The sequence below is a fragment of the Moschus berezovskii genome, chromosome 7 (assembly GCF_049115385.1).
Source record: "Moschus berezovskii isolate FMDL1 chromosome 7, NW_MosBer_1.0, whole genome shotgun sequence".
Taxonomy (NCBI): Eukaryota; Metazoa; Chordata; class Mammalia; order Artiodactyla; family Moschidae; genus Moschus; species Moschus berezovskii.
The window spans coordinates 117,316,627-117,338,758 of NC_142466.1; the positions used below are offsets into that span (position 1 = coordinate 117,316,627).

The window sequence follows — 22,132 nt, forward strand, 5'->3', positions numbered from 1 at the left end:
CATCTCACACGCTAGTAAAGTCATGCTCAAAATTCTCCAAGCCAGGCTTCAGCAGTATGTGAACCGTGAACTCCCAGATGTTCAAGCAGGTTTTAGAAAAGGCAGAGGCACCAGAGATCAAATTGCCAACATCCGCTGGATCATGGAGAAAGCAAGAGAGTTTCAGAAAAACATCTATTTCTGCTTTATTGACTATGCCAAAGCCTTTGACTGTGTGGATCACAATAAACTGTGGAACATTCTGAAAGAGATGGGAATCCCAGACCACCTGACCTGCCTCTTGAGAAACCTGTATGCAGGTCAGGAAGCAAGAGTCAGAACTGGCTGGTTCCAAACAGGAAAAGGAGTGCGTCAAGGCTGTATATTGTCACCTTGCTTATTTAACTTATATGCAGAGTACATCATGAGGAACACTGGGCTGGAAGAAGCACAAGCTGGAATCAAGATTGCTGGGAGAAATATCAATAACCTCAGATATGCAGATGACACTACCCTTATGGCAGAAAGTGAAGAGGAACTCAAAAGCCTCTTGATGAAAGTGAAAGAGGAGAGTGAAAAGGTTGGCTTGAAGCTCAACATTCAGAAAACAAAGATCATGGCATCTGGTCCCATCACTTCATGGGAAATAGATGGAAAAACAGTGGAAACAGTGTCAGACTTTATTTTTTTGGGCTCCAAAATCACTGCAGATGCTGATTGCAGCCATGAAATTAAAAGACACTTACTCCTTGGAAGGAAAGTTATGACCAACCTTGATAATATATTGAAAAGCAGAGACATTACTTTGCCAACCAAGGTCCGTCTAGTCAAGGCTATGGTTTTTCCCGTGGTCATGTATGGATGTGAGAGTTGGACTGTGAAGAAAGCTGACTGCCGAAGAATTGATGCTTTTGAACTGTGGTGTTGGAGAAGACTCTGGAGAGTCCCTTGTACCGCCAGGAGATCCAACCAGTCCATTCTAAGGGAGATCAATCCTGGGTGTTCATTGGAAGGACTGATGCTAAAGCTGAAGCTGCAATACTTTGGCCACCTCATGTGACGAGTTGACTCACTGGAAAAGACTCTGATGCTGGGAAAGGTTGGGGGCAGGAGGAGAAGGGGACGACGGAGAATGAGATGGCTGGATGGCATCACCGACTCAATGGACATGAGTTTGAGTGAACTCCGGGAGTTGGTGATGGACAGGGAGGCCTGGCGTGCTGTGATTCATGGGGTCACGGAGAGTCGGACACGACTGAGCGACTGAACTGAACTGAACTGTCCCCTTCTCCCAGGGATCTTCCCAACCCGGGGATCAAACCCAGATCTCCTGCATTGCAGGCGGATTCTTTACCATCGGAGCTACCAGGGAAGCCCATGTATATATATTTATTTACATTTATATTTTTTTAATATATGTATCACCTGCCAATGCAGGAGACACAAGAGACACTGTTCAATCCCGGGGTCGGGAAGATCCCCTGGAGGAGGACATGACAACCCACTCCAGTATTCTTGCCTGGAGACTCCCATGGACAGAGGAGCCTGGCAGGCTATAGTCATGGGGTCACAAAGAGTCAGACACAACTGAGCGTGTGTGTGTGTGTGTGTGTGTAATCTTTCTCAGATTCTTTTCCACATGGTTTATCACAGGATATTGAATAGTTGCCAGTGCTATACAGTAGGACCTTGTTGTTTATCCATTCTATATGTAATATATGTATAACATATAATAGTTTGCATCTTATCCTGCAAGGTTTTTGTGACAATGTGGAGATGACCTCAGACTCCTTTACTGCCTGGGCAGTGGTAATCCCATCCCTCTCCCTCTCTCTCTCACACACACACCCCTTAGTGAAGGCGACAAATCACTGCCCCTGTCCCTCTTCCATCCCCAGATCTTCAACCACCCCCAGAATCAGCAATAAAATAACAGCCTGAAAGAGAGTGGGCAGGAACCAGCTGGCACGCAGGGAAGGGGCAGTCCTCGATTCCCTGGAACCAACAGTTCAATAAGATGAGTGTGTCCAAAAGGAAGGGAGCTGCGGGGTCAGGATTCCTGCTGTGATTCCGCCACTGGCTCCTGTGATCTTCGTCAGACCGCTCCTCTCCTGGGCCTCAGTTCCTACAGCTGTTAAATGGGAGGATTGGACTGGGTGGCTGCCTCAAATCCTCACAGATCTAGAGGAGATGTCTTTGTGTTGATTTCAAAGCTTCTAATGCACAGCCAGCTCTGTTCTGGTGTGGAGGGCTGAGTTACAAATCAGTCCTTCCCGAATGAAGGGACTAACTTTCCATCCAGCCGATGAAAGCTCTTGAGAAGGGGAAGAAGGAAGAGGTTGTGTACATTTTGACGTTTCTTATGCAACACTTGTGCTAGGTACATCACAAACGCTACTGCATCAGGCACTCACAACCACCCTCTGGATTGGCGCTACAGTTATCCCCGTTTCACCTACAGATGAGGAGACTGAGGCTGAAAGAGGTAAGAATAACCTTCTTGAGGCCTCCCTGCTGGTGAGTGGTAAAGCTGGGATGTGAGCCCAGTCCCCTCTGAACCCTCCTGAAAGCTCTAATTGTTTCAGGAAGGCTGTCCTCTCTATCTGCTCCTCTCTGCTTCAGAGTCTGGGATTAAGAGGGAAGGTCTACATTTCGATAGTAGTATTTCAGGGATATGTCCACCAGACTCTGCAACTTAGACCCCTGCTTCCAGGTGGCCCCGAGATGAATCCAAGTGTGGGCAACTCAGGACCAGAAGCCTCGGTGCTGGGATCCTGACTCTGGGAGGTCGTCTAACTTATCCTGGGACCTGGGTCTTTCCCTGGCTCCTCCTTGATTTTCCTTTGTGTGAAATGGGAGAGACCATGCTGAGCTCACACAGTTGCGTTAGATGCTTTGGAAACTCTAAGAAGAGCTGGGGAGGTTTCTCCTTATGATGAATCCACTGCCTGCTCAGCGAGTGGCCATATCCCTGGCTTGTATGTGAAACCCGCTAGTGAACCTGGAAGCTGAAAATAGAATCAACTGCACAAGATGGGCCATTTGGAAAGCGGCTTTTCCTGTTTTCATGGTCGGGGACGACGCCCTTTGCCCCATCTCTGTCTCACCACGGCCTTTCTTTCTGCCAAGCCTGGCGGTGACGTCACTGCCACCAGCTGTTTGGGCTCTCTGGCGCCATCTCCTTGACGACAGCCACCCAGCCACAAAGCTGGCATTATTATTTCCTTGGGCAAGGTCATATCGAACGGCTGGGAGGAAGTCGCTTGCAGCCAGATGTTTCTCATTAGGGTAGAACCACCAAGACACAGGCGCTGCCATTACAAGCAGCCAGAATAAGTTTTTATAGCATCAATACATGCACCCTGCTGCTCTGCACTGTTTCATTTTATCCTTGCAACACTGTCGGTAGATGAGGACGACTGTCTTGCTCTTCAGGTTAAGAAAGTAAGGCTCAGGGAAGGGAAGAGGCTTGCCAAGAGCCACACTTTCTTCCTCTCTCTCTCTCTCTCTCTCTCTCTTAGCTTTGAGTTTAGAGATAATTTCAATCTTAGAAAAACTTGCAAACAGAGTACAGAGATTTCCCTGTATAACCTTCACCCAGCTTCCTAAAACACTAACGTTTTACACAACCATAACACAACTGTCAAAAATAAGAAATTACATTGATATGACATGATACACTGCAGACTTTATTTACATTTAATCAGTTTCCCATTAAGGTCATTTTTTTGGCCCAGGAGCCATCCAGGATTCCATGTTGCTCTGTCCATGTCTTTCACGATGCTGACACTTCAGGGAAGTTCCTCCCAGTGATCTGGGATCGTGTGGTGTTTCCGTGATAAAACTGAGGCCGTGCACGTTCGGCAAAAGCACCACACAAATGATGCTGTGCCTTCCTCAGGTTCCAGGAGGTGTGTGTGCCTTAGTCGCTCAGTCGTGTCCGGCTCTTTACGACCCCATGGACTGCAGCCCATCAGGCTCCTCTGTCCATGGGGTTTTCCCAGCAAAAATACTGGAGTGGGTTGCCATTTCCTTCTCCAGGGGGTCTTCCTGACCCAGGGTTGAGCTTGCCTTTCCTGCGTCTTCCTGCATTGGCAGATGGATTCTTTATCATCTGCACCAGTGAAGATGGATTCTTTACCGCACCACCTGGGAAGCCCAGGAGGTGGGTGATGTGAATATGTCTCTTCAGTTGGTGCTGTTAACTCTGTTTTCTCGGGTAAGGTGATATCTGTGAGGATTCTCTGTGATAAAATTGCTACTTTTTATAATTAATAAAAAGCATGGTGATATTTGAAACTATGTAAATACCCCATTTTTCATCAAGTTTTCACCCACTTATTTTCGTACCCATTGATAATTCTTACCCAGAATCTCACAGCGTGCTCTGCCCATTGATGCTGTCCCGTTTTCATCAACCCTTCTCTCTTTATTCATTGGAGTTCTGCTGTGAGGAGAGCTTTCTCTTCTCCTGCATTTATCCAGTTTGTTTATTTAAGTCAGGATGGACTCTGGATATTTGTTTTACCTTGTGGGTTAGAACATATTACATCATTATTTCTTTTGTTACACAAACTGTCCTAGACTTGACCAGGTCGCCCTTTGAACACAGAGGTGTGCCAAGAGTCGAACCCAGGTCTGTCTGGCCCCCAGGTCAGCAGTTCCCCTGGCCCATCACCCGCCCCCTTGCTCACAGCCCTCTTCCCAGCCAGCCCTCACCAGCGGCAGTCCTTGGCCAGTTCCCGGTCAGTGCCTCCATCATCCCCATAGCATGCTGGCTCCCTGTGCCAGTGCTGTCCTCCAGGACAGATGCCTGGCCCCAAGCTGTGCGCTGTGCCCAATGCCAGTCTGTCAAATTAACTCGAGTCGATTTTTTTCTCCATATGGGGAGAGGAGTGAGAAACACTCAGTATCAAGGGAATAGCATGTAATTATTGGGCTCCAGAGGGTAACACATATCAGCATCGTATGGCCCTAGATCTGCCAGCGCAACTCTCTAGGCTTCTTTTCTGTAAATTCAGTGCATTAGATTTAAACATTGAGGATCCCCTCAGCTCTACCCTTCCATAAATGATGAATGTTAATCACCATGCATTGAGCTCTTTGTCTGTGCCAGGCACTGTGTTAAAACTTTACATTCAATCCTCGCAGTAACCACTTGAAACAGGGACCAATTATGGTCCAGTTTCATGGCTGACACAACTGAGGCTTAGAAAGCAGAGGGATTTGTCTGGTCACACGGCAGCTAAGTGGTGGAGCTGGGAGCTGAACCCAAATTTTATTCTACAGCCCAGGCTTTTGAAAACCTTGCCATTGTGCCTTTCCTGAATTCCTGTTATCTGCAGTCACTAAGCTGGCTAAAATGCAGATAAGTACTATATACCCAAGTAAAACATCTTGAATAATTCGTTAGTCTAAGAATAATAAGAGTAAGATTCTAGGGGCACAGAGAGAATCGAGTCATTCTGACTGAGAGGTAGGGGTAAAGGTGTTTTATAAGCAAGATGTACACCCTGCAAAGGCAGAGGAGAAACCTGCGCATGCCAGAAATAAAATGAGACCGCTGTTTGATGCAACACCATTTACAAAGCCCATGTCAATTTCCTTGATGCTGTCTCATAATTCTAATAAGTTTGCTGTCCTTGGAAACTGAGTCTCAAGAGACAAGAACTGATTTTTTCAAAGTCACACGGTAAGCTAGTCACAGAGGAAGAAACTTGGACCTCAAGTTTTCTAGTTGCCAAAAGCTAGTGCTCCTGAAGTGTGTGTGTGTGTGAAACTTACGGAAGGCATCTCAAATCAAGATCTCCCTGCCCAAATTGATCATGCTCAGTACCATGGCCAGATCCCCATGCAGCTAAACCCAGAGTCTGGCTATAGCAGAGTCAAAGACTTCTGGGAAAACTGTCCTAAGGTACCAGGGAGAGCTTCCAAGCATTCTTCCCAGCTGCACACGAATATGTAAAACAGCAACAGCTGTAGGCAAAGATGGATAACTGAGCTAATCAATCTTCTGGACATTTTGCAGATTAAAAGAATCTCGATGTCTTGATCATGATTTGCAGGATGGGGTGGTACACATCAGTTCTGCCTTAAATGTGGTGAATTCCCAATAAGAGAAAAGGCCAGGACCTATGCAGGAGGACCACAAGGAAGTGGCTGTGGGACCTGTTTCCTCAAAGGGATGAAAGTAAAGGACCTTTGTCTCTGCATATGACTTTCCCTCTGTCTGGCGCTATGTTAAAACTTTAACAAGCCCCAGGTCACTGCACAGGTGGCACCCTGTTGAGGACACCCAACCAAGGACAGGCAGAGGCTTGAAATCCAGCCCATGCTCTGCTTGCCAGGGTATAGGCTCCACTTCCCACGCTGAGTCCATTCCAAACAAGGGGTATCTTTTCCTGACTCTCCCAAAGGAACTCTGTGTGCTGGAGCTTCTGAAGAATCTGGAATCCCTTTCCTTCCCCTTCTCGGCCTAGTTCCCAGAGTTTCCCCACCCAGAGTTTAGAGAATGTTCTGGGCCACCATCTCCACAGTCGCTGCACCTCTGAACTTCCAGAGGACCCTGGTCTTACTGATGGCACTAACACAGTTCTATACTCATCCACTAACTTGCCCGTCTCTTCAATTAGACTGAGCTCCTTGAGAATAGGATTTTATTTTAAATCAATGTTCAGTTCAGTTCAGTTCAGTCACTCAGTCGTGTCTGACTCTTTGCGACCCCATGGGCTGCAGCACGCCAGGCCTAGCTGTCCATCACCAACTCCCGGAGTCCACCCAAACCCATGTCCATTGAGTTGGTGATGCCATCTAACCAGCTCATCCTCTGGCGTCCCCTTCTCCTCCTGCCCTCAATCTTTCCCAACATCAGGGTCTTTTCAAATGAGTCAGCTCTTCACATCAGGTGGCCAAAATACTGGAGTTTCAGCTTCAGCATCAGTCCTTCCAATCAACACCCAGGACTGATCTCCTTTAGGATGGACTGGTTGGATCTCCTGGCGGTCAAGGGACTCTCAAGAGTCTTCTCCAACACCAGAGTTCAAAAGCATCAATTCTTCAGTGCTCAGGTTTCTTTATAGTCCAACTCTCACATCCATACATGACCACAGGAAAAACCATAGCCTTGACTAGACAGACCTTTGTTGACAAAGTGATGTCTCTGCTTTTTAATATGCTGTCTAGGTTGGTCATAACTTTCCTTCCAAGGAGTAAGCATCTTTTAATTTCATGGTGGCAATCACCATCGGCAGTGATTTTTGGAGCCCAGAAAAATTAAGTCAGCCACTGTTTCCACTGTTTCCTCATCTATTTGCCATGAAGTGATGGGACCGGATGCCATGATCTTAGTTTTCTGAATGTTGAGCTTTAAGCCAACTTTTTCACTCTCCTCTTTCACTTTCATCAAGAGGCTTTTTAGTTCCTCTTCACTTTATGCCATAAGGGTGGTGTCATCTGCATATCTGAGGTTCTTTAATTCCTCCCGGCAATCTTGATTCCAGCTTGTGCTTCTTCCAGCCCAGCGTTCCTCATGATGTACTCTGCATATAAGTTAAATAAGGAGGGTGACAATATACAGCCTTGACGTACTCCTTTTCCTATTTGGAACCAGTCGGTTGTTCATGTCCAGTTCTAACTGTTGCTTCCTGACCTGCGTACAAGTTTCTCAAGAGGCAGGTCAGGTGGTCTGGGATTCCCATCTCTTTCAGAATTTTCCACAGTTTATTGTGATCCACACAGTCAAAGGCTTTGGCATAGTTGCTAATGTAGTCTTAGCCTAACTTCGCTAGTGTACCTCCTCCTCCTCTTTGGTATACTAAACCGGTCCTTTCATCCTTATTCAGTGGCTTAATGATCTCTGTCTCTTCATACAAAAAGGTGAGGTACAAATTATAAGTAAATGAAGTTCATTCTTTACCCAGGACCAACACCTGTTAATATATCTGCTTCCTTTCCATTTTAACTGGAGGAGATTCAAAACGTAACTGTTAACCAAACTCTGACCCTTACTCTGGATTATAAAACCCTCTCCATTTCAGACAGTTCCTTTGGGGATTCATGGCCCACTGGAGTCTACACAAGTTGCTGCTGCTGCTGCTAAGTCACTTCAGTCGTGTCCGACTTTGTGCGACCCCATACGGCAGCACACCAGGCTCCCCCGTCCCTGGGATTCTCCAGGCAAGAACACTGGAGTGGGTTGCCATTTCCTTCTCCAGTGCATGAAAGTGGAAGTGAAGTCGCTCAGTCGTGTCCAACTCCTAGTGATCCCATGGACTGCAGCCCACCATTCTCCTCCGTCCATGGGATCAGTTCAGTTCAGTTCAGTCGCTCAGTCATGTCCAACTCTCCGCGACCCCATGAATCACAGCACGCCAGGCCTCCCTGTCCATCACCAATTTCCCGAGTTCACTCAAACTCATGTCCATCGAGTCAGTGATGCCATCCAGCCATCTCATTCTCTGTCGTCCCCTTCTCCTCCCGCCCCCAACCTTTCCCAGCATCAGAGTCTTTTCCAGTGAGTCAACTTGTCGCACGAGGTGGCCAAAGTATTGGAGTTTCAGCTTTAGCATGAGTCCTTCCAATGAACACCCAGGATTGATCTCCTTTAGAATGGACTGGTTGGATCTCCTTGCATTCCAAGGGACTCTCAAGAGTCTTCTCCAACACCACAGTTCAAAAGCATCAATTCTTCGGCGATCAGCTTTCTTCACAGTCCAACTCTCACATCCATACATGGGATAACTGCCCCCAAATTATTACCTCAACTAAAATAGAATCTTAACAGACAATCATTAATGTCCCTATCCCTGTCTGGAAGAATCTCATCTCTTGCCAGAAGTAGCTTCTTCAGATGAAACTGGATAATCCCCTGGCCATGGTGATTAGAGATAACAATGACTGATTTGGGAAATATTTGGGGGGAATTAAAAAGGTGAAATATAGCCTGTCAGTTCTGCAAGCTTCTGAAAATAAAGGCAGAAAGGGGAGGACACCAAAAGCATCCGCATAGCAGACTACGCTTGCTTCCTGCCCGTCGGCACATGTGTGAGGGCACACAGCCCTCCGGGCACTGCAGGGGTGAGCTTCATCGGCACCACTCCCCTGGAGGGAATTCAGCGCTGTTCGTTCCAGCGTCTCTCAGAAACATCCCTGTTTACAAGTGACTTGGTGCTGCCCCAAATCACAGTCTATTTGGTTTCTGGTTTAGACTTGCTTTACTTTACAGCCTTCTTTGCAGTTCTTGCGTGCCTTTACCGTATTCACCAGTGTAAGCGCTTCAGTACAGCAGAGTCCCTCATTCATTCGTATTTGTTGAGCACTCTCTGGCGCCAGGACTGGGCTTGTCAATGGCGTTAAAAAATGAAGACAGTCCCAGCCCTCAAACTGAACAGATAATGTGATGATATCCATCATCATTATCTTTATCATCATGTATTCATCATCCCTTTTCTTTATAGTTTTCCTGTATAATGTCTTTTTAAACAACATGTTACATTTTCCATTTTTGGTCATTATATATAAGAAATCGTATGTACTCTATGCCTAGCTTTTTTTGCTTGACATTATGTCTTGAGACTCATCCATATTGATGTAGATAGCTGTAACTCATTCATTTTTGACCACTGTATAAAATTCTGTTCAAAGTATATGGATAGGCCACAATTAATCCATTCTTCTACTGATAGGCAACTGGGATGTTTCCAGTTATTTTGCTACAACAAACGATGCTGCAATGAAGAGTTTGAAACATGGATCCTGGTTCACATACGTAAGTTTCTCTAAACCATATGCCAGGAGTAGAATTGCATGCACATTTTCAAAATATTCTATTTTTTCGCTGTTTTATTTCTGTTTTTAATCATTCTTCCTTATTCTTAATGAGCAAATGTTAAGTGCGCGCACTAAGCCACGTCTGCGGCTGAACGTCTGAAGTTTGTCTTCACTTTTTTAACTTTATATACAACTCGGGGGAAGATTTTTTTTCCACACAAAAATTTCTGCTTTTTAGGTCGTTTTCTTATGAGGGATTTCTGGAAGTGGATTCCTTGAATCAAGGCTGAACTGATTTACATTCAGTGGGCAAGGGGTTTATGGCTGAAATATAGAAAGGAATCCCCATCCTAGTAGCTATCAATCTTTTTAGGATTGTAGATCCTCTAGAGACTATGATTAAGAGCATGGACCTTTTCTCCAGGAAAAAAAAAAAAGCACATACAAACTGTTCCTGTTCACAAGTAAGCATTTCACACTCGTGTTCACAGTTTCAAGAGTTTCTCAGACCCTCCGAATCGTGTATGCTGACATCTCTATTAAACAAGACATACTGTCTTACCCACTGAATACAAAATTTCTTATAGTACTTCACCAAATAAGTTCCGATCAACCATTGCATCTGTCAAGTGCTTTCTGTTTTAAGCCACCATTTACTGAGTGCTTCCAGTATGCCAGCACTGTGCCAGGTACTAGAGACGAAACAGCACGCTCCTGGCTTCAAGGACGCAGGTTACCAAGGAGCACATCACATGACAAGCATTTTTAATAAAATATGTGCAAGAGGAGAGGTCTTCATTAGGCAAACGGGGGTATGTGTTAAGGACTTATCAACCCTCTTTTATCAAGGGGTTGCAAAGAATGAATAAACACTTTCCAGGATGTTATAGATAGAAAAAACAGTACCAGCAAAGGGAAAAAGACATCATATAACCTGGCAAATACAGGAAATTATACATTATTTTAATACGGCTGGTAGTGAGCATAAGGAAGGGTTAAGACGCTTCCTAATCTGGAGCAGAGATTGAAGTGAAGTGAAAGTCACTCAGTCGTGTCTGACTCTGTGATCCCATGGACTATACCGTCCACAGAATTCTCCAGGCCAGAATAGAGTGCATAGCCTTTCCCTTCTCCAGGGGATCTTCCCAACCCAGGGATTGAACCCAGGCCCCCCACATGGCAGGTGGATTCTTTAGCAGCTGAGCCACAAGGGAAACCCAAGAATAGTAGAGTGGGGAGCCCATCCTTTCTCCAGTGGATCTTCCCGACCCAGGAATTGAACTGGAGTCTCCTGCATTGCAGGCGGATTCTTTACCAACTGAGCTATCAGGGATGCCCAATGGATCTCATAGAAAGAAAGAAAGAAAGTGACGTTACTCAGTCGTGTCTGACTCTTTGCAACCCCATGGACTGTAGCCTACCACGCTCCTCCGTCCATGGAATTTTCCAGGCAAGAGTACTGGAGTGCTTTGCCATTTTCTTCTCCAGAGGATCTTCCGGACCCAGGGACTGAACCCAGTCTCCCGTATTGTAGGCAGACACTTTACTGTCTGAGCTACCAGGGAAGTCCAATGGATCTCATAGGGGACAATTATTACACAAGATTATATGTTAATATATGCTTTTTGCTTCAGGGGTGTTTTGTTTGAGAGGGGGAATATTCTTCATGTGGCAGTTTTTTCCCCTAAGTGGAAAACATTCTTTAAAGGAACTTCTTGAAACAGAAATCATGGTCAATAAATGCAGGATACAAAGATTTTCATGAAGCAGTTTGAAAATAAGTGATCTGTGACATATATTAAAAGACTTCCAACAACTGTGACCACATAAAAAAGTAAAACAGCAAATCTACAACAGGTACAAATTATATACATTTATTTTTTTAATAATTTTAAATAACACTCTTGTATAAATTCTTTCTTATATTCAAATCATACACAAATTTAGAAATGCATCATGAAGCCTAGTACAGCATATGTATGAGACATGTTTTTAAGATGTGTGTTAGAATTTTAGTGACATAAATACGGGTTTAATGTTTCAAAAACGCTCCCAGTTGCTTGGGCGGAAATTTAACGTATCACAGAGTGCCTGTGCCCAGCATGAGACGTCGCTTTAAGTCGGTCAGCTCTCAGGCCTGGTCTCACGTTCTAGAGCTGCTGGTGCAGTCACTGCAGATGCACGATAAGAAGGATTCCCAAGGGCCTTTGAAAAAGCCTCATTTGACCACTGACATTCTGGTGACCCATAACCTTTTGAGTTCATGTGGTGTCATTTGACTTCTTCAGGTGAATCAGTGTGTTCTCCCTGCTTCTTCCCTTGGCATAGTCACTGGCTCAAGTTTGAAGGGAAAGCTTATACTAACCTTCTGTCAATCCCCTGCACACACCAAACTCGTTTCAGCTCCCAAACTCTTATCAAGACGATCATAACAGACCAAAGGTTCTTCATCCATGAGGCCAGAGATGCTTCCTTTGCTCTAACGGGTTACCTTGGGTTGCTTTTTACTTTTCAGAAACTTTTGTGGGAACTTTCTTTCCTTGTGATATATAAATTCAACTCCTTCCCACATACCTCAAAATATAAGAACCAGGGAATGTTCATAATCAGAGGTGCTATGTTGACCGTATGTCCTACAAAAAAATACAGGACCAAAGTGAATGATTTAATAACGCAGTCCAAATTAGGGCTGTCAGCAGGAAGGACTGTCGCTTCAGCTCTCTGGCTCCAGAACAGCACAAGAAGAGCTACACGTCCTCCAGGCACTCAGCTGACCACAGTGAGCTGGAGGGTCAGTGAGTGTTGCTTTAACGGTCAAAGTCTCCTGGGAATATTGGGGCTAGAAAGTAGACATACCATGTGATGCTTCCACAAATCCTCTCCCCGCCAAATCTCGCTCCTCCCATTCCATGTCAGCTCTGTTCTCTCTTAAAGTTCAGGTATCCCTACGAGTAACACATTAAGTCCACAGGACCTTAGTATAAATGAGGTTTCGTTTTTCTCATCCTTTTTCTCTATAACTAGAGAAATTCTATTAGTAAGACACCCCTGGGAGCTGGAGGACGGAGGTAGGGAGGGAAGTAAAGGAGGAGAGACATACCTCACAACACTACCGAGGACGCCGGACTGTCAGAAATGCATAAGGGCTTACTACAGTGAGCTAATGAAGATTAAAGTATCATCCAATAGCAGTATCTGCCATTCGTCAATTAGATTCACACTATCTTACCTCATTTGAAAATAAACACATCCCTACTTCTTAGATACTATTAGTCTTTCTAAAGGACGTCTGGGACCCTGGTGCTAAACACCACAGTTCGTGGGGATCACACCTGTAGAGGAATGACTGTTGTGTAATGCATTCCATGCCAGTTTGCTAGTGTGATTTTGGTGGTAGATCACTTCATGATGGATTTCTACTTCAGAGCAAAATTACCTCCACCAGCAGAAGCACAGAGCACTAAAGAATATTATTTAAAATAGATTTTAAGACCTTAATTTATTTCCACCAGGATAAATTAAGAACATGACCTAGGCTCTGTTCATAAATATTTAAAGGTAAACATTCTTTGTGATTCAATTTTTGCAATTCCTTTTAACCTCTGTTTCAAGGAATGTCTACATAGCCAGAATCTGGACTGTTTGGCTTTGGCTCTTAGACCCCAACAAACTGTTTCTTTCTTTATTGTGTTAACTTCTGTCTATTTCCCACTACCTTCAATCCCTGGCTTTGAGGGCGTGATAATCTGGGAAAAAGGCATATGTCACTTTACACAATTCCTTGGAACAGTCTCTATACACATATGTGGCAGCTGCTGGGGAAATCGGGTTTTCTTTCCCTGCTTGGAAAGATCAGTTTCCTAAAAGGAAGCACAGACTGGTATTTTTATTTTCTTATCACCAACACTGGCTTCAGAGAGCAATCCTCCTGTGCTCTTTCTGCAAAGTCCTTTGTGGCTATATAGCCCTGAAGTGTACCCTGTACCTTACAAAAATCAGAAATATTCACAGATGGGATTCTTCCTCCCAGCCTTCCAGTGTCTGCAGATGGGTCATTTCTGCACAAGCATACAACTGAAAAAAACATGTGCTTCTGAGTTAGGAGTCCTGATTCCAAGCCTAATGATAAATGGTTTAACCTTGAACAAGACATTTAACCTCACCGATAAACCGGGAACAACGATTCCGTCCTCAAAGACCCATGGTGAGGAGCAAAGGACAGACGTACAGAAAGACGCCTTGCAAACTGCAAAGGGCTATAGAAACACTACCTAATTTTGATGTGATCTCTACTTTCATGAGCAGTGGCCAGATATCCAGAGCCTCTCCAGTTACTCCAAGTAGATTATCTGCCTGTACACCCTCCAGAGCATCTCCAGCTGCAGAGGGAGGACCAAATTCCAGGGTTTTCTCTGGAGAACTGAGGCAGGGTGATCAACTTGGCAGGGTTTCCTAGGTCTAATTTTTGCTTTTTTTTTCTTCTAACCACTTGACAGTTTGTTCTTCCTCCTAATAAATATCTATATTTGACTTCTGGCTGTTTTTCCTGGCTTTGCTTAATCTACAATCTGTCAATATCATAATTAGAGAAGAGCAAAGGTAGAGATGGCTTCAAAGAAAAACCTGCATCTAAATGCAATGACTAACTACCCACTCAACTACAGAGCTACCCTCTACCCAGAGAAGATACAAGAACTACAGCACTGCAGAGAGATGGCAAACCCCGTGGCGTTTGAGCGGCAGGCTACATTCAAACCTAGGAAGTCTTTGGGTGTGGGGAGAGAGTATAAATATTTCACAGGTGTGATATTTCACAGGGGATCCCAAGTGATATGACAGCTTTTCTTTTGGAGCTGAAACATTTCTTCCTTTGGAAGACTATTTTTACTTAAAAAAAAAAAAAAGCACGTGTTCCACTTTAATCTATGTAAAACACATAGAAGCTAATGTCTAAACAGGTGAGTAGTTTGGAGAATGCAGCCTTGTGTCCCAGCTTAACAATCCTTGTCTTCAAAATCTATTGCTTGAATCTATAGGAAGTCAAAGACGATAGAACTCTACTTTTAGACTGAAGAAGGGAAAAATTAGAAACATCCAACCTCTTATAAATTTCAACAATGTCCAAAGAGGGACTAAAAATGACTGATGCTCACCAGAGTCCCAGCTCTAGCAATATTGCCATCTATTTTACAGTATTTTAACCCCATATTTTCTTTTTACAATGCCATTAACTGCTATACAAATAAATTCTAGATGATAAAATAAGACATGATTTTTTTTACAAATAGATACAAATACAGTGCTGACCAGATATTCTACATTAACTATATACACCTTATTTCTCTAGAGGCAGGAATATTCCTTATTTTTAAACAATTTATCATTTACACTGAGGCCCTAAGGAGAATCATCAGCTTTCTGCTTTCCCAGACATTGCCTTCCTCTCTCTACCATTAGAAGCTTATCCTGTGCTTTAATCTTATTATTGAGCAAAAACTCTGGAAAGAAAAATCAAACCCTTCTAAAGATCTTCTTGGGACTTTACTGTCCCTACTATAGAAGCAATCAAGATTGTGTATTATGACACAGCCCAAATATCAACTTTTCCTCAAGGTTGTCTTTTAGTCCAGTAAAATGAATATCCTTCCTGGCTTTCCTTTATCAGGAATGGAGATAAAGTCTTCTGGCAGTCCCTTCCCCCTCCACATCCATCATCCTGTTTCCAATGATGGTGAACATTCCCCCAGGAATCTGTTTGGAGGTCAAAGTGGATTGGGGCTGCACTGAGAGGCCCAGCCTTCCATCCTCCCATGTGGTTTGGTACAAAAATATACTTTACTTCAAGTCCTTGTTGTCAGTGACTGCTTCGGATCTTCACGGGAAAACGAAGAGGAAGTCTAAGTACATTACACATCTGTACCTGAAAGTTTCCGATGCGCTCTATGCCTTTGCTTTCTCATCTCAGCGACTCTACCCAGGCTATGGCCCAGAGAACGATGCTGTCTTAGTAAGCACTGTGGCCTTAAAGTCCAGGAGGACAGCTCTGGCTCCTCCTCAGGCTTTATAGTTATGCATTGGGGTCGTCAGGGTCAGCTGCCCATTGGGAGCCACTTCATTGCCGTCATCTTCCAACAATCCTGACACATCTGCGTTGGGAATGCTGTCGTGGTAGCTGCTGAAACTGATATTGTCTTCTTTCAGCTCAATGGTCCAGAAGGGGGCATTGAGTTTCCGGTTCTGGTACTCCCGGTACATGTACACGGCCCCCACAAACCCCATCAGCAGCACCACCACAATGATGATGACTGTCAGAATGATGATATTAAACTGGGTCCATGACACGTCAGCTAAGGCTGACGTGCTGTTTTCCGCAGAGCTCACCGAGAAGATAGTCTGCGAGGTTGCAGGGGTAAAGGTACTATTTATAACAGGGGTGGGCACTGATGTGGTCAAAGAGGCATTGGAAACCAAAATGGTAGAACCTTCAGGTGTTGGAACAATAACTTCTGAAAATAAAAACAGAGAATGAAATGTAAAAGACAAAATATCTTGTTTTAAGAAACAATAAAAGAAATACACATGGGAGTGGAAATTGATACGGGATGTTGACATGATACTCTGCTTTAAAGTAATGCAAGTTAAAAAATAATTTTTAAAGAAACATAGTGGAAAGAAGCAGGGCCTAGAGAACTAGATTATTACATCCATGGCTGTTATCCAAAATGTGTGTAACATCCATACTAAAATCTTTGGGAAGATTCTAATGTTGCAGTTTTCCGTCCTCCTGTGCTCTTGAATAGATTCATACAAATTCCTGAAAAGGAAGTAATGTCACCAGGGACTTCTAAATCCCTTTGTTAAAAGTGAAAGGGACAGCTAACACTCGTTTGAACTAAAATAAGTTCAGCATGTCTGATGGCACTTCACAAAGGTAAAATTCTCTTTATTGGGGGCAAAAACAGGAAAAATCGCATTTTTAGTTGCTTCTGAAAAACACAATTTAAATGGCCAGAGTTGACATCAGCTGAGAGAGAAAAGAGCCACTGCCAGCATGGTGATTTTTCCCTTACATAGATTATAGTTATTTTACAACTAAGGTACTACACTTTGTACTTCTAATGCAGCATAGCTCAGTGGAAATAACAAAAGTTTTGGGATTAGAACTGTGTAGCAATAAATAAGTCAGTCAGTCTTCTTAAAACTGAGATTCCTAACCTATGAAACGGGAATAAGGATATCTATTTTACAGAGTCCTTGGGAAGGATTAAATAAAGTGCATAACATTATTACATTTGATGTCCATAGTGCTTGGCACATACTAAGCACTCGATAAAATGATCCCTATTATCATTACAATTCATCACCACAGCCAGGCACATCAATCCACCCTAAAAAGAGGCGCATTTTACATTTCCTAATAGCTAATAAGAAAAGTCATCATAGCCCAGTCAGCTAAATACGGACAAGGTATATGCCTCCAGTGGCAAAGAGAATTGAGTGACAGGTTCTCTGGACTAGGGATAGGGTTCAGTCTGAGGGTTTGAGCCTTGATCACAGCAGGATAAGGGTATCAAGAAAATGGTAGAAGACTAACTCTTGCCACAGGGCAACTGTATCAGCCCAGGATCCGACATCTGTCAGAACATCAGAGGACAGTTTATAGAAGAACATGGTCTGATCTCCATGATCTAAGGACATCTGAATATCCCCAACTCATCCTGAATTTCCAATCAATAATTTTTATCTGAACTCTTACTGAACTTCCCTGTAAGAAACATTTTGCCACATGAGTAACTTTTTTCTTTCAAATTGAAGGAATATTTTTACTATTTCCTCCATCATGTGGGAACACTTAGGCTCAAAGTTAGGACTGAAGCTGGAATAAATTCTTATTTCTCAGCTAACTTCTAGCCAGGTTATAGGTTTCTACTTAAAAAGATCTTTGATAATCACTGGAAGTGATGAGAATACAGGAGGCAAAAGATAAAAGAAATGACAGGACTTTTAAATTATTAAAATGAAAACAGATGAAGAGAAAATGTGAGAACACTGCAAGGACTTCATCATGGTCCTCAAAATTTCTGGAGTTGACTCTGGAGTCTCAGCAGAGCAGCATGAATAGAAGGGAATCTCTTTGGGCAAATCTCTTTCAAAATCTATTGCCCCAAAAACTTCTCTGGTGGGACTGGAAGCTTTTACAAAGCTAAAAGTAGCTGTCCTGAAATTTTCATTGGTAGGTTAAGATACCAAATTTACACCCTGAGGTGAAGTTTTACCTTTCTTGATGCAATTTCCCTCGAGGTCTCGATCGTAACCTTCTAGGCAGTTTTCACACTGAAACCCAGTGGTATTGTGGAGGCAGCTGATGCACTCCCCACTCTCGGGCTTACAAATCTTTGGAGTCTTAACTGGGTCCACGTGGCCATGGCACTGGCACTCCACACAGATGCTGTCAGAATTATAGTAGCCATTGTTACATTCATTGCAGTTCCGGCCTGTGTAACCATCTTTACACTGGACACATTCAGGTTCCGCTTCACCCAGCTCTGAGAGAGAGAGAACACCAACATGGTTTAGTACAATTTCAAGTTGCAATTCAAAATGCAAAACTACTATTAAACCCCCCCCACAAAAAAAACCCAAAACATTTTATACCCCCCACCTATTACCTCCTCTCAAACTTAAGAAACACATGGAATTCAAACTAATAATTTACACCTTATTTATTAATTGTCCAGAAAACCTATTTAGGGCGAGAACAAAAGAAGCATGCTCATCTAAAGAATCTGAGTAATTGAGGCGGAGAGGCACTCACAGCTTTTATTCCTTCCGCCTGCATCACGTAACACAGGGCAAAATGCAGTTTCAACAACAACTTCCTCATCCCTCCTTTGTGTCTCGCGCCACAAATGCATTTACTGCAAACCTTTACTGTTTTTATAACCTCCTTTCACCGACAGCATCTAGAACTTTCTACCTACTGACCACTGACTCACTGATTCCTCCTCTAAAAATGAGTATTTAGAGAAAGGCCTTACGTATGATACAACTGCCTGTAGATGTCACTGCTGAACAAGGGCAGCGAAGACATCCTTTAGAGGCGTCAGGACCCTGATAAAATCCTTCTGCGCATTCTTCACACTGATCCCCTTTGCTGTTATTCTGGCAATTTAAACAAGCACCTAAAAGAAGCAAATCATTTTAAGAAGTTAAAGATTTACTCCAAAAGCACGGTAACTTTAAATAAATAATATGTACCCACAAACCAAAAAAACCTTAAGAGGAAACCAGACAAAGTCACCCAACACAGGTTCCTGAGTTCAGATTCTACGCAATCTTACTTCTACACGGAACAGGCCTACAGTTCTGGTCCCCTACTAGACTGTAAACTCTTTAGGGAAAGGCTGGGTACATGACTAGAGTTGTAATAAGCCCTTGTTGATTGACTGACTACATACCAAAAGCAGGCCAACAATTTGCAAAGGGAAAAAAAAAAACCTAAAGCTCTATTAAAAGAAGAATAGATAAACTGTGCTATTTCCTCAGTTGGGATTCTGTAGCTAAATAAGTAAACTATGCCTATATGTATGAATACACATAAATCCTAAAAACACTGTGCAGAAAAAAGCAAACTGCAGAATAATACATAAAAATGGAGTGCTTAATTATTTTGTACAAATTAACTGATTTAAAAAATTATCATATGTGAACTAGATCGTCAGTCCAGTTTTGATGCATGAGACAGGGTGCTCAGGGCCGGTGCACTGGGATGACCCTGAGGGATGGGATGGGGAGGGAGGCTCAGGATGGGGAACACATGTACGCCCGTGGCGGATTCATGTCAACGTATGGCAAAACCACTACAATACTGTGAAGTAATTAGACTCCAATTAAAATAAATTTTAAAAATAATAAAATAAAAGTGTATAAAATAACCTAAGTCCAAAATTAACCAATAACTTTACCCCCCACAGGAAGAACCTCAAAGCATATGAACTATAATCACTCCTCCCTTGACCTAAATATATGAAAATAGTATATATTAACTCTATCTTTATTTCTCACAATTCCTTCTTATGCCTTGAGTTTTCTTAGTTGCATTTATCTAAAATATACATATTATCCTCATTTAAAAGAGTGATTTATGCTTTGTAATTAATTCTACGTTCAGAGATTTTTCCTCTCAACTCAATAAACATTTTATTACTCTGCAAAAAAAATTAAAAAATAAAAAACTTTTTGGCCAAACTACAAGGAATGTGGGATCTTCGTTCCCCAACCAGGGGTCAGATCTGCATCCCCTGCACTGGCAGCACCGAGTCTGGAGTCTCAACCACTGCACTGCCAGGGAAGGCCCTTGATTAACTGACTGAAGTAAAAATTTAAAAGCCATACTAAACAATACTAAGCAAATGGATACATAATACCCTAGGCAGAGGGATACATTCAAATGCAATAAAAACTAACTACAGACTGAGAGGGTATAGGCAAGTTTTACCCTTTGTTTATCTCTGTAGAGGGACAGAAGAAAATGAGAGTACGGAAGAAAACAAAGAGAAGGTCTCCAGCTGTATTTGAAATTTTCTATTAAGCAAAATACTGAAATGTTAATAATTCTCTAGGTGTGGGTACATGAGTTTTTGTTATACTATGCTCCACGTGGCTTTATATGTTAAAATTCAAAACAAAAATGCAAACAATAAAATAATGAAACGAAAAGGAAGGAGGCAAGCAAAGTTCTGTGTGTCTCAGTAACACCCGTTGGTCCCCTATTAAGAAGGACACGTGATGGGCACTGAAGGAGCATCATGTCTACAAACGGAGTGAAACCAAGCAGCGTAATTTACAGTCAGAGACGCTCAGAGCTACTGCCAGAGAGACGAGCACACTCTGCACAGAGTCTAGGAAGACAGCGAGACGTCTGCGCTGCGCTGACTGAGCTCAGCCAGTCCAGGCGCCCAGTCGTGGCCGACCCTCTGTGACCCCAAGAACCGCAGCACGCCAGGCCTCCCTGTCCATCACCAACCCCCGGAGTTCACTCAAACTCATGTCCAGAGTTGGTGATGCCATCCAGCCATCTTATTCTCTGTCGTCCCCTTCTTCTCCTGCCCCCAGTCCCTCCCAGAATCAGACTCTTTTCCAGTGAGTCAACTCGTCGCATGACGTGGCCAAAGTATTGGAGTTTCAGCTTCAACATCAGTCCTTCCAATAAACACCCAGGACTGATCTCCTTTAGAATGGACTACAGTTCAGTGCTAAAACCATCATAAACAATTTTACTTGATTCCTCTTCCTTACTAGTGAAATATTTACAAAAAAGAAAAGACAGAATGAGATTGTGTAATAAAATGATCTGACAACTGGAATAAGATTTGAAAAACTAAAAGAATGATTAATATACATAAAATTAACACACAGGTCGGAGAGAAGGAACAAGATGGCGGAGGAATAGGACGGTGAGACCACTCTCTCCCCCACAAATTCATCAAAAGAACATTTGAACGCGGAGTAAAGTCCACAAAACAACTTCTGAATGCTGGCGGAGGACATCAGGCACCCAGAAAAGCAGCCCATTGTCTTCGAAAGGAGGTAGGAAAAAACATAAAAAAGAGAGACAAAAGAGGTAAGGACGTAGCTCCGTCCCAGGAAGGGAGGCTTTAAAAAGAGAGACGTTTCCAAACATCAGGAAACACTCTCACTGGCGAATCTGTGGCAAGCCTGGGAACCTCAGAGGGCCACATAACCAGGAGAAAAAAAAAGAAACAATTAAAACCCACAGATTACCCGCCAAACGGTAACTCCCAGCAGAGAAGCAGTGCAGACGCCTGCAGACGCCATTAGCAAGAGGGGGCTGGGCAGGGAGGAGCCGGCTGAACTGTTTAGAGAGAGGACTGGGCTTGAATGCCGCGAGGACAATCTGAGAGAACTGGGGATAGCAAAGCAGACTGGGATAGCTTCCCCACGAAAAGGCGAAAAGCTCTAACCTAAGACTCTGCCAGCCTCACTCACAGAACAAAGGGCTGAACAGAGTGAGCTGGCTGCGGTCGGCCCACCCCCCATCCCCCACCAAGACAGGCAGGGAGGGCAGCCAGAGCCGGAGGGGGCAACCGCAGCCCCAGAAAGGCATCCGATACAAACTGCAGGCAGGCTTCCTTGCTAATCAAGACTTCTTGGGCTCGGGCCGATCAATATCCGCCTGAGAAGGTGTGCCGGTTGTACACCCAGAAAATAAAATCGAGTGGCAGGGACTGGGGAGGCGATAAGTCACAGCAAATGCGCTCACCAAACTCCTGGTCACCTGAGCTGCTCAGACCAGGGAAGGCACAAAACACAGACCCAGCCAAGTCTGCGCCTTTGTGGAGTAACCGAGAACCTGAACTTGAGC

At 43.7% G+C, this 22,132-nt stretch overlaps 1 protein-coding gene and 1 long non-coding RNA gene across 2 annotated transcripts in view; one reads left to right on the forward strand and one right to left on the reverse strand.

Annotated features, from left to right (window-relative positions):
* The first annotated feature begins 2,380 nt into the window (after window positions 1–2,380).
* On the forward strand, window positions 2,381–21,353 carry LOC148777513 (uncharacterized). Its single transcript, XR_016037923.1, has 3 exons — window positions 2,381–2,464; window positions 9,663–9,745; window positions 21,166–21,353. It is a non-coding gene; the product is annotated as an uncharacterized LOC148777513 (long non-coding RNA).
* MEGF9 (multiple EGF like domains 9) overlaps window positions 11,606–22,132 on the reverse strand; it is an 82,690-nt gene continuing 72,163 nt past the window's right edge. The window contains exons 4-6 of the mRNA XM_055427765.2: window positions 18,786–18,929; window positions 18,024–18,293; window positions 11,606–16,253 (exon numbers count right to left, since the gene is read on the reverse strand). Coding sequence (XP_055283740.2) covers window positions 15,802–16,253; window positions 18,024–18,293; window positions 18,786–18,929 — 866 coding nt within the window. The 3' untranslated portion in view covers window positions 11,606–15,801. The remainder of the gene's footprint in view (window positions 16,254–18,023; window positions 18,294–18,785; window positions 18,930–22,132) is intronic.